Below are 14,611 nucleotides of genomic sequence, written 5' to 3' on the forward strand. Positions count from 1 at the left end.
AAAAAATTTGGTAAAAATTCTAATGCTGAAATAATATATTCGGGCAAATTAATCAGACTTGCCTATAGGCAAGACTTGACAAGCTTTATCAAATTACGCAACGGTTGCGTGAGGGTTCGTTAATAAATATTGTCCAATCATAAAGCACATCAGCCGGCGAACAAGCATTTGCGACAACTTCGTCCCAAGACTTGGCTACTTGTAGTCAATAAAAAAACTGGGTATAAAGTACACTTTTTTCTTCAAAACAACAAAACAAAGTTTTGTCGAAAAAGAACTCATCTGCTGGTGAATCAAACAAGAATACGGTTTAGTTTGCAGTAAAAATCAAAGAATAAAAGTATGGCTTCACTGTCTGAGGAAAAAGAAAATGAATGCTTACCACATAGGGATATATTACGTGTTTGCTCAGAGACAAATCAAGGTATGCGAAGGTATATGGAAGATGAGGTGTCAGTTGTAATTGAAGAAGGCAAAAGAACCGCTTTCTTAGGGGTTTTCGATGGCCATGGAGGCAAAGAAGCTTCAATATTTGCCAGGGACAATCTTTACACTAATATAAAAAATCAGCCTGGATTTTATGATACAGATGCTGAGAAGGTCAAGTTGGCCATCAGGAACGGATTTGTTGCCACACATTGGCAGATGTTTCATGAAGTTGGTATGACTATAGCTATATAATTTAAAGTTTTTCTAGCTATAGCTAGCTAGCTATTAATTTTTATTATTCGTCAAATTTGTTAACAAAATAATTAATTAATTTGTGGCGCCGTAGATTAGTGGTTATAGCTTTCGTACTCTGTGCGGGAGACCGGGGTTCGATTCCTCTTGACGGCGATTCAACATGGGCGAGTGAATGTTACCATAGCCCCGGGTTAACCCAAGCCATGTGAGGGAAATTGGGGAGATGGCACACTGTGTGAGCCGTTGGATGTTGCCGGGAGTTGTCTAGTAGAGCGTGGGCCCTACTAATTGGGTCTGCGTAGCTCAAAATGAGCATTAAATACTCTAGGACTCTCCATCTAAGCCATGGCCCCTCCTGGAAATAATAGACAGGGTATATCCCTCGATATTTGTGAGGCTAGCCATGTAAAATATGCACATCTATCTTAAGATTTTTTTCATGTGCAGTTAAACACTTTAGCACTTCATTGAATAATCATGTGTGCATATTTTACATGGCTAGTCTCACAAATATCGAGGGATATACCCTGTCTATTATTTCCAGGAGAGGCCAAGGTTTAGATGGAGAGTCCTAGAGTATTTAATGCTCGTTTTGAGCTACGCAGACCCAATTAGAGCCCGTGCTCTACTAGACAACTCCTGGCAACATCCAATGGCCCACACAGTGTGCCATTTCCTCAAATTCCCTCACATGGCTTGGGTTAACCCGGGGCTATGGTTACATTCACTCGTCATGATGAATCGCCGTCAAGAGGAATCGAACCCCGGTCTCCCGCACACAGTACAAGAGCTATAACCACTAATCTACAGCGCCACAATCATTATAGAACAACTTCACAATTGATACTGAAATATATACTTTTAACTTGCCGCAATATTGATGCCTCCTGGTTTATTTAAATTCATTTAAAGTCCTAACAAATGCCTTTGTGTGAAGAAGTGGACTGAAAATAACTTTGCTTCACCTAGCACCTCATCTTTTTTCCTGACACGCAGATGCCAGACCTGAAAGAGCTTACCACTGGCAATGTAAACAATGGAATTAATCTATATCATTTTTAAGAACTATTCCTTTTAGTACATCTTAGTGTAAAATGTTTCCTGTAAAAATTATGGATCAATTGTTATCATGTGCAACTGCTGCCTCCTACAATAGTTACATTGCTATGATTGCTACAACATTCAGGAAAAACACCTATTTGGGTGAAATTGCTTACTTTCAAGTGCCTAATAAATTGGAGATCAGACTAAAAATATTAGGTCTGAAAAACTGTTGAATTTTAATAAACAGAAACAGTGTACAGGAACTTGAATGATTTTAAAGTGCTGGAAAGAACAAAAACAGGTTTCTCTAGAAATTAAACACAGAAGCATCTGTCTACTTAGGACTTTCAATGGAAGATATAAACACTTAAAAAAAACGGACATGCATACTGACAAAAAAGGAAACAAAATCAGAGTTTTCAAAAAACTTCATTTTCTTTTTCAGAAAAATTCATTTTCTTTAAAATTAAAAATAGGGGAGGGGGTAATAAAGTGTTTAGGAGTTTGGAAAAAAATATAAATAGTATACATAGGCTATTCGCCTAGTTAGACAATGAATGATGGCTCAATTAAACAAGATGTTGCTTTAGTATTTGAATTGTGTATTGACAACTTATGGTATAACCCCACTAAGAGTGGCTTGCTAACCTGAGCTTGTTAGATCAAATATGTTTATAACAGGTTAAATTGTGAGGTTTAGCTAGAGTTTTCAAAATCATACTTTAATTAGAAAGAATAAACCATTATAAGAAAGTTGTACAAAACCCTTAAAAAAAGTCAAGAAAGTTAAATAATATAAATTAAATACAGACTTTTACACCTGTGTATTTACTTTCTTAAAAATTAGCCATAATTTCATTAATTTAAAATGATTATATTTCTTTTAAATGTTAGAGGTCAGCAAACATAGTTGTGATTCCTATACAGAGGGTTCAAACAAAATACTTTCAACATTACCATCGTAATTTTGTTATACTAGCTTTAAAGATAAGCTTTGTCATTAATATTCATGTTGATGATTTGTGAATAAATTATGGAGTGAGTTAACCTCTTCTGCAATGTTATAAGTGGTATCTTTGTTATAATGTTATAAGTGGTATCTTTATTGTGAACTGTTTATACAAGAAGTAACGATAATAATACCACAATGCATGACTTGTAATTAACCGATTAAAACATGCAATTTGGACATTGTAATTAGGGATCATTTCATGTTATAGACCTTATCAAAAGAATTTTATTGAAATCATCACATTCCAACCATTTTTTTTAATTTTTGACAAGCAGTAAGCCTGACAAATGTTGATGTTCTTCTAGATCATTAAAAAACTTTTGAGAATTCAATGCACTCTAAATACAATGGCTGTATTTTTAGTAAGTTTAAACCAAGGGACTGTTTTACGCCGAAGACAAAATTTAGAGGTAAAATCACTTTTCGTGATTGACAAGGAAGTTACTTTGGTTGCAGACAAGTTATTCTACTTTGGGACATGAATTTAGATCAATCAATTGCCTGGAGTTGATTTGTTAAAATTGGTGGTTGCTTGAAATCTGTATACGTTGATTGAATGTGTTTATAATTTTCAAAGATGTCTTTCTCATGAGACTACATCTCCCAGATTCCAGTCGTAGAATTGAAGATTTGTATGGTTGAATAATGTAAGGCTAACTCACTTCTTTAATAATTCGTTTTTGTTTGGAGGCATATAATGTTGTTCTTAATTATTTATGGTCAAATTATTGAAGGGTGGTGGACAGGTGGAATTTGCTTTAAAGCTTTAGCAGTATATTACATTTGGTTAGTTTTTGTTGCACTGTTTGATTTATTTATTTCAAATATTTATACAGGATATATACACTTTGGCATAAAAACACTGTTTTCCAAGTGGTCCTGTTTAAAAGCAAATGTTAAAAATTAGATAAAATATATTAACATGACACATATAAGTTAAAATAACAATTAATAAAATAATGAAAATCAAATGCACTGAAAGCACATAAAAGAGGTTAGGGAAAAGCATTGAGCAGGTGATAAGATACAGGCGTGAAAGGATGGACACAATTGCTCTGTATTAGATGGGGATTTCCAAACAGTATTGTATAAACAGTATTAAGAGCAGAAAAGAAAAATAATACTGGTTTAATTCTTGCAGATGTCATTTATTATATAGCTTTAATGTTTTCCACCGCACAACTTTGAGATCAGATCTAAAATTATAACCAGTTTAACAAGGCAATGCTGATTATTAGTCCGTATTTTGCAGAAAACTGGCAAAAAATATTTTTTATGATTGTTTGTATGACTTTTTTTGAATAAGCATCTTACCCGTCTCTTTATGTGAATAAAATCCCAACACTTACAATACAAATCGGGTGCCTGCTTTAACAAGGTCACTTAGTATATATTGTTAATTTTAAATAGAACACTTACTTATTAATACATAAAATAGATATTTTTTTATTTCATGTCCAATCTTTATTTTTATGCAGAGAACTGGCCAAAACGGAAAGATGGACAAAACTCTACTAGCGGCACAACTGCAACTGTTGCTATTATTCGAGATCAGAAAATGTACATTGCTCATGTGGGTGACTCAGCTGCAATATTAGCTAGTAAAGAAGATGAAAATTTTGTGTGCAGGGAGTTGACAGTCGATCATAAACCAGACAGTGTAAAAGAAAAATCGCGGTATGGTTATAGATTTATTTATTTTTCTATAAATTATGTGCATGGATCTTATGTGGAAAAAAATTGGTGTGTATTTAATTTTGCAGTCACCAAAATATGGCTTAGATTAATTTTTACCATTGTGGAGATTGAAGTGAAACAAACTAGATAAGTCAAGGGATATTATACAATTTTTTGAAACAACTTGAAATCTTTTCAGAGTATTTAAAGAGAGGTTATCAATATTAAATGGCTTTCTTAAGTTTTGTATGGGGTTTTATTCACAGTTTTCACAATACACGCAAACACAAAGTCCCCACAGCATCTTCTTGGGCACATGATTGAGTGTTAGAATTTTGTGACTTTTTCTAAATTTTACTGAAGATTGTGATTTTTATACTTTGGTGGGGTACTGCATTCTTGGAATGGGGGATTTTTTGTGAATTTTGAAAAGTGCTGAAATTATGAATTGTTTTAAAATGTTGAGTTTGTTATATAAATATTTATTACGGGTTATTTATTATTATTTAATATTTATTATGGGTAGTGGGGATAAAACACAGAACAGATTTAAAGGGAATATTCAAAATAGCTAACTTTCTTCGATATGATGTCAGTTTTAATACCATGACATCATTAAAACTCTTTTAATGTCAAATCATTTTTTGGTAATAGTATACATGTCTACCAATAATCAAGACTTAGTATCCATGACACATGTATAATTTAAAAATGAAGTAAATGGCCTACCTTATTCCATGAAATTAACGAGTCGAGAAATTAACGCAAATTAAATAAACAATCATGAAATTAACGCGGTTCAATGAAATTATTTTAAAAAAGGCATTTAATTAACGCAGTTGAGCAAGGTTGTTTTCAAAAATGCATTTAACTAAGGCGAATTTGAGAATATGTGACATCACAAGCAAAAATTACGCAACAGTCAAATCCACGGTAGTAAAGCAACCCTCTCTATTACAAGGCGGTTTGGAAATCGAAATAAAACTTTTGTTGTTTGGAAAGACAATGTTAAAAGTTTTGGAAGGAAATGTGCTTTCAGTTAATTAGTATGAAGATGATACGAAAGATATTTTAAAAAAGATCGCTGAAAAGAGAACACCGTTAAGCTATCGTACGATGAGGAGAAAATAGTAGAATTATTGTATTTTTATGTTTTTGGGGCTTTTATATATTACAAAGTCACCAAATTAACAATATTTTAATTAACGAGTCATGAAATTGACAATCTTTAAATTAACACTACATTTAATTAACAGTCATTAAATTAACATGAATTTTGAAAAAACACTTGAAAAAACACGTTAATTTTATGACTCGTTAATTTCATGGAATAAGGTATCTTGGTATGTGTGACATCATTTTGATCTCTGCAACGTCATAAATTAATTAAGTTTGTATTCATTCAAGACATTCTACAACAGTAACAAGTTTTATCACTAAGCATAAGTAGTTTGGAATTTATGTCCTGTGTACACTTTGTGCTCCCTCTGGTTACACAGGCTAAAAAATCCCAAGCATCATAGGGTTACACCCAACTATAATTTAATGGACTTTTTTTAGCATTGAAAACCTTGGTGGGCGTGTAGTAAAAACAAATGGTGTACCACGGGTTGTATGGAAACGTGCTGTAAGAAGTTGCTCTCCTATTGATGGTGAAGTAAGCACAAGATACGAGTATGTTCCATTTTTGGCTGTGTCAAGGGCTTTAGGTAAATATTTTTTTTACACAATTAAAGGCCCATAATAATCGATTGACCTTTTTTCTTTATATATTGTAGTTTGAACGCCATGTGTGAGAAAACTTAAACTAATTAAAAACTTAAATCGTTACTGTGAGTAAGGATGACATGATATTAATATTTCATGCAATTTACTTGCTTAAGCAAAAATATCTAAGCATTAGTTTTAGAATAAAGAAAATTTATTTTATTGCAAATTTTTACAGGTGATGTGTGGAGTTATGACACTGAAAGAAGAGAATTTATTGTATCGCCTGAGCCTGAGATTGAAGATATTGACTTAATTCCGGGACACCATAAGTTTGTTTTGCTTGCTAGTGATGGCCTATGGGGTGTTATGAATGGACAGGATGCAGTTGATATAGTCACGAGATGCGAGAGGTCTTCTTCGAAAAAGCCTAAGCAACGAAACTGCTCCCATACGTGAGTTTTAAGTTCTTTTGGCTTGTTTTTACTTTGAGTTAGCAGTTAGAGTCGTATCAGTTAAGAGGATGTCAATTGGAATTATGTAATGCCGCAATAAACCAATCTATCAATGATATATTCTTTTTTAGTTTAATTAATGAGACGATAAACTTGTGGCATAAAAAGCGTTCAAGAGCTGACAATATTTCTGCAATTGTTGCCTTCCTTGATGATGAGTTTGACGCGTGTTGTGAGCCCTCCACCACCCTAATAAATGAAGATGAGGCAGATACTGATGTTATCTCGGACGTTGATGATGACACACCGCCAATGAGTAAATCCAGTTCTACCTTTTCGTTAGTCAGACAGATTGCATTTCAAGGTGCACACACAATATCACCAAAAGTTTCGCTGGATGATGTATCTGAAAAGTTGAAAACATCCAGCAATGAAATTGCAGCTTCATCTGATCAGGACATAGAGATTTCATCGACGCCAGATGCTTCAGGCAAACGTAAAATCGATGCTCAAGATAATCGATCTGAGAAGAAAGTACGAACCACGTTGGCCGGCACACCATCTGCTATCACTGAAGATAGTCACCAATGCCACATAATAACTGTGTTGAGCTCGGAAAGCCTGTGTGATTTGCAACTAGACGAAGATCTAGGACTCGCTGACGACGAGTCCGATGACTATAACACTACAACGATACGTAACCCATTAAGAAATCCACTTTCAGCGCATGCTTTGCCCCGTGTTGTACGAGCGAAACAGTAAGCTTAGTTTTCCAAAGTAATATAATTTATAGATTTTTTTTTTTTTTTTGAGAAGTATATTCTTATTAAATCTGTTGATTGTGATGATGTGTGCAAATAAGTAAATTGAAATTTTGTGTCCTCATGCCAAACTGTGTAACATTGTGTGTCTTTTTTTTGTGTGTTGCTACATAATTTATTGACAAAAGTGGCTTCTGTGAAAACAAGTGTACATTAATTTATTTTTGACCGCTGCTAATATTTTTGCACGCACTGCTGGAAATTCGATAGAGGAGTAAAATTTTAAAACGTTATATGTCATTGGAGCAAGAGGTATGCTTTCTTGTAATTGGATTCCGTGTCGCTTTGTCATAATTTATTTAATTCTTTACTAAGTATATATTTATTTAATATCTGTATCGATTACACGTGTGTATCTATGCTTTATGGTATTGCCTTTAAAGGCTAGTTTCTACTGTGTTTTTTGTTTATTTTTTAACGAATGTAAACGCAGTGGAGTTACTATTTTATTAAAATAAATTCTGCATGTTTTACTGCAGTGCTTAGTAGCTAATAGTGTATATACTGAATGAATAACTGGCCATGATGTGTCAGGTATTACGTCATAATGTGAATAGATTGTATAAAATAGATTTTAACATTTTAAAACTTTTATGTTACACTCGAATTTGACTGCGAAATTTATATATTTACGCACTTTTTAAGCTGGATTTACACTGTTAATTAAACGGATACCTGGTCATGATAGGATGCCTTTTTTTCGACCTAAATTGCACTAAAAGTCATTTTTACATCATTTCTATCGGAATAGAAAAAATAAGACAGAGTGATCAGCAAGCAATGGAATTGCAGCATTCTTTTATCCTGTTCCGTTTTTTTTGTTTTAAAGTGGAAATCCAGCTTAATGTGTATAATTTAAATCATAAGAATCAAACCTTAGTGTAATTAGGGCTTTAATGAAGCATGGTGTGCATAATGTGAAGAAAAGAGAATATATCTTAAAATATATTTTTGATATGTTTCTGTGTATTAAAATCTAACCGAACTTTTTTTTATCTCTAAGTATGATAATGTGTATTTTACAGAACGGAAAACTTGTTCTGCAAAAACACAGCTACAGTCGTTTTTTGATCAGTTACCTATTCTGCATTTTTGGCTCTAAGAACTTTGTGTCGATTGGTTGATTTGGATAGTGTGATTTGATTACTGTGTACTTTTTTGATTCTTTTGAAAAGAGACTGGAAACTAAGTTGTCTTACCTTATTTGTCAATCTTATTGTACAACTTGCCATTTGTATTGAAATATAATATAGTGCTATTCGAAGGAGAAAATTATCCTCATGTATCATCATGAATATAATAATATATTTCCTTAGATAATTTTGTTATTTTTGACTGAGATTGCACCACCGCCCAACCTGCCGTCTCTTTTTGCATATCAGACGCCAAAACGAACAAAAGTCAATTACTTTAATTGCTGTGATCTGATTGGTTGATCCTCTAATTGTCTCCGTAACTATAAAATAACCCAAGATTGTATCATTGCCCGTGGATGACAGCTGTAGCTGTCGAAACGTAGCCTAGAATAAACTCGCTTGTTCTTGACATGATAGTATCTATATTACTCAATGATATTTGACCAGTTCCCAAATGAGAGACTACGCTTTACAATCACTACTTCTGACACTAGCTTTATGTAAAAATTTGGTTAAGAGCTCGTAACGGATTTGGTACCCATTTTCCTCAAAATGTTTGAACGGCTATAACCCTGGAAAAAAATATTTGGGAAATTGTTTTCAGCTCTTTCTCGAAATAGGTAAACAGTATCACGTGGCCAGTGCTTTGCAGCGTAGCCTGCAAAAGTTCTACTTTGGCAGGGGTTAAGCAACATCGAAATTGCGCTAGTCGAACTTTCCACAATGCCCGCCTTATGGAACAATCCATTCCACCAACTGAAAAGGTCTAAAATATATTGGAATTTGGGCGTGCTGACTGCAGCAAAAATTGCACACTTTAAGATTTTGGATCTAACCAAATAACCTAAGATCCGCTGTAAACATTAAAAAGTGAACTTTATTTTTCCACACTGGAATATAAATCCCCCAATGTACTACAAAACTATCATACCAGATTTGATTAGTGTTTCCACGCCTTCTCAAAACTTCTTGAATTCTTCTCATATCACTACCAACATAGACATACCTGTGTCCCCGTAGCATTAGATGATCTTAATACGATGCAATTTGTTTAATTAAATAAAATTGTTTTCTTTTCCGGGTTGCTGCAGCTTGTAACACTATATTACATCTCTCCGTACACCCTTCTTTACCACACTCTACGTTATTCACAGGAAGCGTTTACATGAGAACGAAGCAAAATTTAGGAGAAGAAAAACTCGACACCGCATGGAAAATGGCGACTATTCACACGGTCTTTCGCTTCGGATAGAATTTTATTTCGGGTCTCGTATTAATGACGTGTCAGATAATTCCATTGAATATAACACATTTTGCTTACCACACTCCGTTTAACAGCACACTACCCCACTTTGTATACCATACTCAGTATACCACACTTTGTAATACTCAGCATACCACACTTCGTATACCATACTTTATCCCTACTTGCTCAGTATGTCTTTGACAAATGCGACACAAGAAAACTGCATCACAGCTATTGGTCATTACTACCTTATACGCTCTTCTATGTCCCAGACTGGTAAGTTACCAACCTCGTCCCCCCCCCCCCCGGCTCTTGTCCTATTTCTTTTTGCCATCCGAGATTATCAAAAAACGATAAGGAGTCTTTTGCACGAGGTTGTTTTGTTACAACTCAGGTGTTGTTCTAGTTTTGTGTTCAATGTGGATATTGGTGTAACGAGTATCGCGATAAAACCATAAAAAAGACGAATTAAAGCCCGCCTAGTACTGACAAAGTTATTGTGTGGTACAGAGGAGAAAGAAGAGAACCTTTACAAAATTCTGGAAAGGTGCAAGCTAAGCAGACATTCTGGGTTGAAAAACCTAGAATTAAACGATGCAGCAATATTGTAATGGACATTTTTTTAGGTCTGTACTCGCAATGGAGCGATGGTATCTTGGGTGATATAGCCAACCATGAACCTCTCGTCCTTACTCTTATTTGCAGGCACAGAGTCACTTAGTACCAGGTTTTCTGCGTTCACTTCTTCCATATTGTATATAGAGACATCACTGTAAAACTCTTTTGCTTTGACGGGCTTAGTTTCAAATTTCTACATGAGCATCATCCTTAATTTAATACTTTTAAGCTTATACAAGTTCGAAAAGAATAAAAAAGAGATTGCGGTAAACGTCTTGTATATAACGGGAAAGAGGATCAACATCCTACCTCGATCGGTGTACAACGGACGTACCCTACCCTGACCCTACTAGTAATCACATATGATAAAAAGACCCACTACACGGGCGTCAAATCTCTATCGCGGCTCCTAGGCAAGGAGACCTCGAAAAAGAGGAGTGCAATGCATTTTTGTCTGAACTGCCTGCAGGGCTTCAACACAGTTGAATCGAGGGATAAGCACTATAGATATTGCAAGGACCACGACTCCGTTAAAATCACGATACCAACAGAGGTTGAAAAATGGCTATACTATAGGGATGGCCAACAACAATTCAAGGTACCCTTTCCTATCTATGCAGACTTCGAGAGTCTGCTAGTCCCGGTAGAGGATGCCAGGGGGGGGGGGGGCAAGACTAAAAAGCTGAACAAGCACGTACCATCTGGATGGTACACCTATAGTACCTTTGCCTATGGGGATGTACCGGACCCCCTAACAGTCTACAGGGGCGAGGACTGTGTAGCCCGCTTCGTTAACCATCTGGAGGATGAGGTAAAACGTCTCTACCATACCTACCCGCAACAACCCATGCTGCCTCTAACAGAAGTCCTAAAAAGAGAACATGATGAGGCATCGAAATGCTATATCTGCCTAAAGCCTTTCGATGACTGTGAGAATAACCGCAAAGTCAGGGACCATTGTCACTATACAGGGCTGTATAGAGGCGCGGCCCATAACAGCTTTAATCTAAAATACAAGATACCTAGCCATATACCCATCATCTTCCACATCCTAAGCGGGTATGACGCGCATCTCTTCATACGGGAATTAGACGAGAAATAATACGACAAATAATACGACACCAAGGACATTGGTTGCATAGTGGAGAATACTGAAAAATATATCAGTTTCAATGTTAAAATCAAGGTACCGCTTGGAGGTATGGGATATGGCGATGATGAGACGTATAAGAAGATTGAGATTCGGTTTATCGATAGCTGTTGGTTCATGCCCTTGGCAAGCAACCTCATTGGTACAAACGTCGCTGGTATGAAGTATCAGCAGTGTGCAGACACCTGTCTAGATTTCCATAGCATAGAAGCCGAATACATGGCAAAATTCTGGTGTAAAAATTGCGACTCAAATACCACGAAACAGCTTAATCGGGACAGGGTAAAGGCAAGCGTACCATCCATGGCAAAGTTCATTGAGAAGGATAATGTCTTCAGGCTACTTCTCAGAAAAGGCGTGTATCCCTATGAGTATATGGATGGATGGCAGCGATTCGAAAAGTTGGAGTTACCCCCAAAGGAGGCTTTCTACAGCAAGTTGAACATGAAGTGTATTAGCGACAATGAGTGTGCATACGCTAAAAGGTATGGAATTGTATTACCCCGGAAGGTGATGCGATTATCACGACATCTACCTGACCACAGACGTCCTGCTATTGGCCGACATTTTGGAAACATTTCGGGATGTCTGTTTGACAAACTACAAGCTTGATCCTGCGCACTTTTACAGCGCACCTGGGCTGGCCTGAAAAGCGGCACTCATGTACACGGGAATTAAGCTAGAGCTCCTCACGGACCCTGATATGCTCCTGATGTTCGAGAATGGTATCCGTGAAGGTATAACCCAGACTGTACACAGGTATGCTAGGGCTAATAACAAGTACATGGGGACCAGTACGATTCAGGGGCTGAATCCTCCTACCTGCAGTACCTCGATGCCAACAACCTATACGGCTGGGCCATGCGTCAAGACCTGCCTACGGATGGCTTCAAATTGGTTTCAAATGTTGAGGCCTACCCGAACGCACGGTGGTCCACAAGATTGAGAAATTGGTGCCGAACTTGGAAGACAAGCGGAAATATGTTGTACACATCAGAGCCCTTCACGAGGCCTTAAAACATAGGCTTGAATTGAGGAGGGTACGTAGGGTCATCCAGTATAACCAGAAACCCTGGCTTAAAGGGTACATCGATCATAACACGAGGCTGAGAACAGCTGCCAACAACGAGTTTGAAAAAGACTTCTATAAGCTGATGAATTTAAGACCATGGAGAATATTAGCAACCACCGTAACATTCAGATGGTCACCAATGAGGACAAGTATATGAAGCTTGTCATGAAGCCGAATTTCAAGGCTGAAAGTCGATTCAGCGAGCACCTCCTAGGCGTTGAAATGGGGAAACCGAGGTCAAGATGAGTAAGCCCGTGTAAATAGGGCAGGCTATATTGGATATGTCAAAGCTGGTTATGTACGAATTCCATTACGACTACATGCAGCCCAAATATGGTTCTAAAATACAGCTCTGTTACATGGACACAGGCAGCTTCGTTTACCATATACGAACAGAGGACTTTTATAGGGATATCGCGCAGGATGTTGAAACACGCTTCGGCACGAGTGCCTATAATCCGGAAGATAATAGGCCTCTCCCCATAGGCAAGAACAAGAAGGTGGTAGGCCTCATGAAGGACGAGTTAAATGGAAAGATCATGACTGAATTCATCACCTTGAGGGCCAAGCTATACACTTACAAGAGCCTTACAAAAGAAGGCGGTGATCGCAAAGCCAACGGCGTAAAGCGATGCGTAACCAAGAAATCCATCACTTTCGACGACTATCGGCGATGCCTGGAAGAGGGCGTTGACGTCTACAAAAGCCAAGTGCTGATTCAGAACAAGGACCATAAGGTATATGCCCAAAAGTTATCGAAGTTAGCCCTTAACTTAAAAATTACAACGCTTGCCCGTGGTCATTATCGCCCAGGGTCTACAGGGGAAAAAAATGGAGGCGTGTTTGTATATTGCTATAATCCTACCCTATGCCATGATCGCTTATGTACTTTTTCGTTATAAATGACTACTAATAAAGATGTCTGATGTCGCACGACTACTTCACAATGCCTCCGCAGAATATGAAAATATTGAAAAGCCTATCGATAAACGCCAGGCTTTGAAAAAGGCCCTACGCAAAGGTAAGAAGCACTTTTTCCCAAAGAAGTGTACAGAAGGGTTTGTCGACAAGGGTCCAGACGAGGCCATCGACAAGGTCCATACCGAACGTAAGCTTCATGAGAAGGGCGAGAAGACTGCAAAAGCGCTGACCACCCACGTGATCAGTCTATATGCAAATTTGATTGGGAGCTTTGTCGACATCGACAATGTAGATGAATTACGTCGAGATATCGAAGAAGATCCTATAATCCGAGACTCTATGACAGATCTTGGTATTCTAGTGTACTGCACCATCCGGAGATGTCTCGCCCCGCTCCTGGTAGCGGGCCATACAGCCCGGCATATGTCTAAGAAAAAGGAGGATGCGGGGACTAGCGAGGAAGAGCCTCTGGTGGTGCTATAATAAAATGAGTGAACAAGAAGGGAAACAAGAGGAGAGGGTCATAACCAAGAAAAACGAGGGTCGTGTTGCTGCCGGCAAGAGACTTGCCGAATGGAACCGGAAGAACAAGGCCAACTTACAGAAGAACGTGGGCAAATGTTCTTCGCCAGATAATCAAGAGCCTGCGACAGGTTCTAGCAAGTCAATGGATGTATACCTTTATGGGGTAGGGAGTTTGGCCGTCCTTGCCATAAGGGTTTGCGTCTGGTACAGATTTGGCAGGGGTGGAAATGAATAGTAGCAAGCTGGCGACTCCGGAGCCCCGGCATGGCAAAACTCAGCCAAATATCGATATTTTCAAATTGCGGTAATAATAAATGACAGCAAGCAACGTAACCCCGAAAGAAAAGGAGATTTTGGATATGCTTTACGAGACAGTCGTGGACCTTGGCTTTACCTTTGTCTATGCCATGGTAGGCAAGAAATTCCTGGTCATAACAAGGCCCTCTACCAAGATGGATACAAACGATGTTGGCGAACTTCGCGGCAGGCAGGGCGAGTCGTTAAATGGCCGTCAAGAAAGGGTGGTTGCAGGCAAGCATAGTC

The 14,611-nt window shown here is 37.5% G+C and overlaps 1 protein-coding gene across 1 annotated transcript; it reads left to right on the forward strand.

Annotated features, from left to right (window-relative positions):
• Positions 1 to 249: 249 nt before the first annotated feature.
• On the forward strand, positions 250 to 8,720 carry LOC130623858 (protein phosphatase 1D-like). Its single transcript, XM_057439389.1, has 5 exons — positions 250 to 661; positions 4,219 to 4,417; positions 5,978 to 6,126; positions 6,363 to 6,579; positions 6,711 to 8,720. The coding sequence occupies exons 1-5, from the start codon at positions 343 to 345 to the stop codon at positions 7,339 to 7,341; spliced, it is 1,515 nt and encodes a 504-aa protein (XP_057295372.1). The 5' UTR covers positions 250 to 342; the 3' UTR covers positions 7,342 to 8,720.
• Positions 8,721 to 14,611: the final 5,891 nt, after the last annotated feature.

Source organism: Hydractinia symbiolongicarpus, chromosome 13, assembly GCF_029227915.1.
Source record: "Hydractinia symbiolongicarpus strain clone_291-10 chromosome 13, HSymV2.1, whole genome shotgun sequence".
Lineage (NCBI taxonomy): Eukaryota > Metazoa > Cnidaria > Hydrozoa > Anthoathecata > Hydractiniidae > Hydractinia > Hydractinia symbiolongicarpus.

What these genes read in the sequence shown, in the direction of transcription:
- LOC130623858 (XM_057439389.1), top strand. Translation starts at nt 343, where the DNA reads ATGGCTTCACTGTCTGAGGAAAAAGAAAATGAATGCTTACCACATAGG. An exon ending in AGTGTAAAAGAAAAATCGCG is followed by an intron (nt 4,418 to 5,977) that starts GTATGGTTATAG and finishes GACTTTTTTTAG; the next exon opens with CATTGAAAACCTTGGTGGGC. An exon ending in GGCTGTGTCAAGGGCTTTAG is followed by an intron (nt 6,127 to 6,362) that starts GTAAATATTTTT and finishes AAATTTTTACAG; the next exon opens with GTGATGTGTGGAGTTATGAC.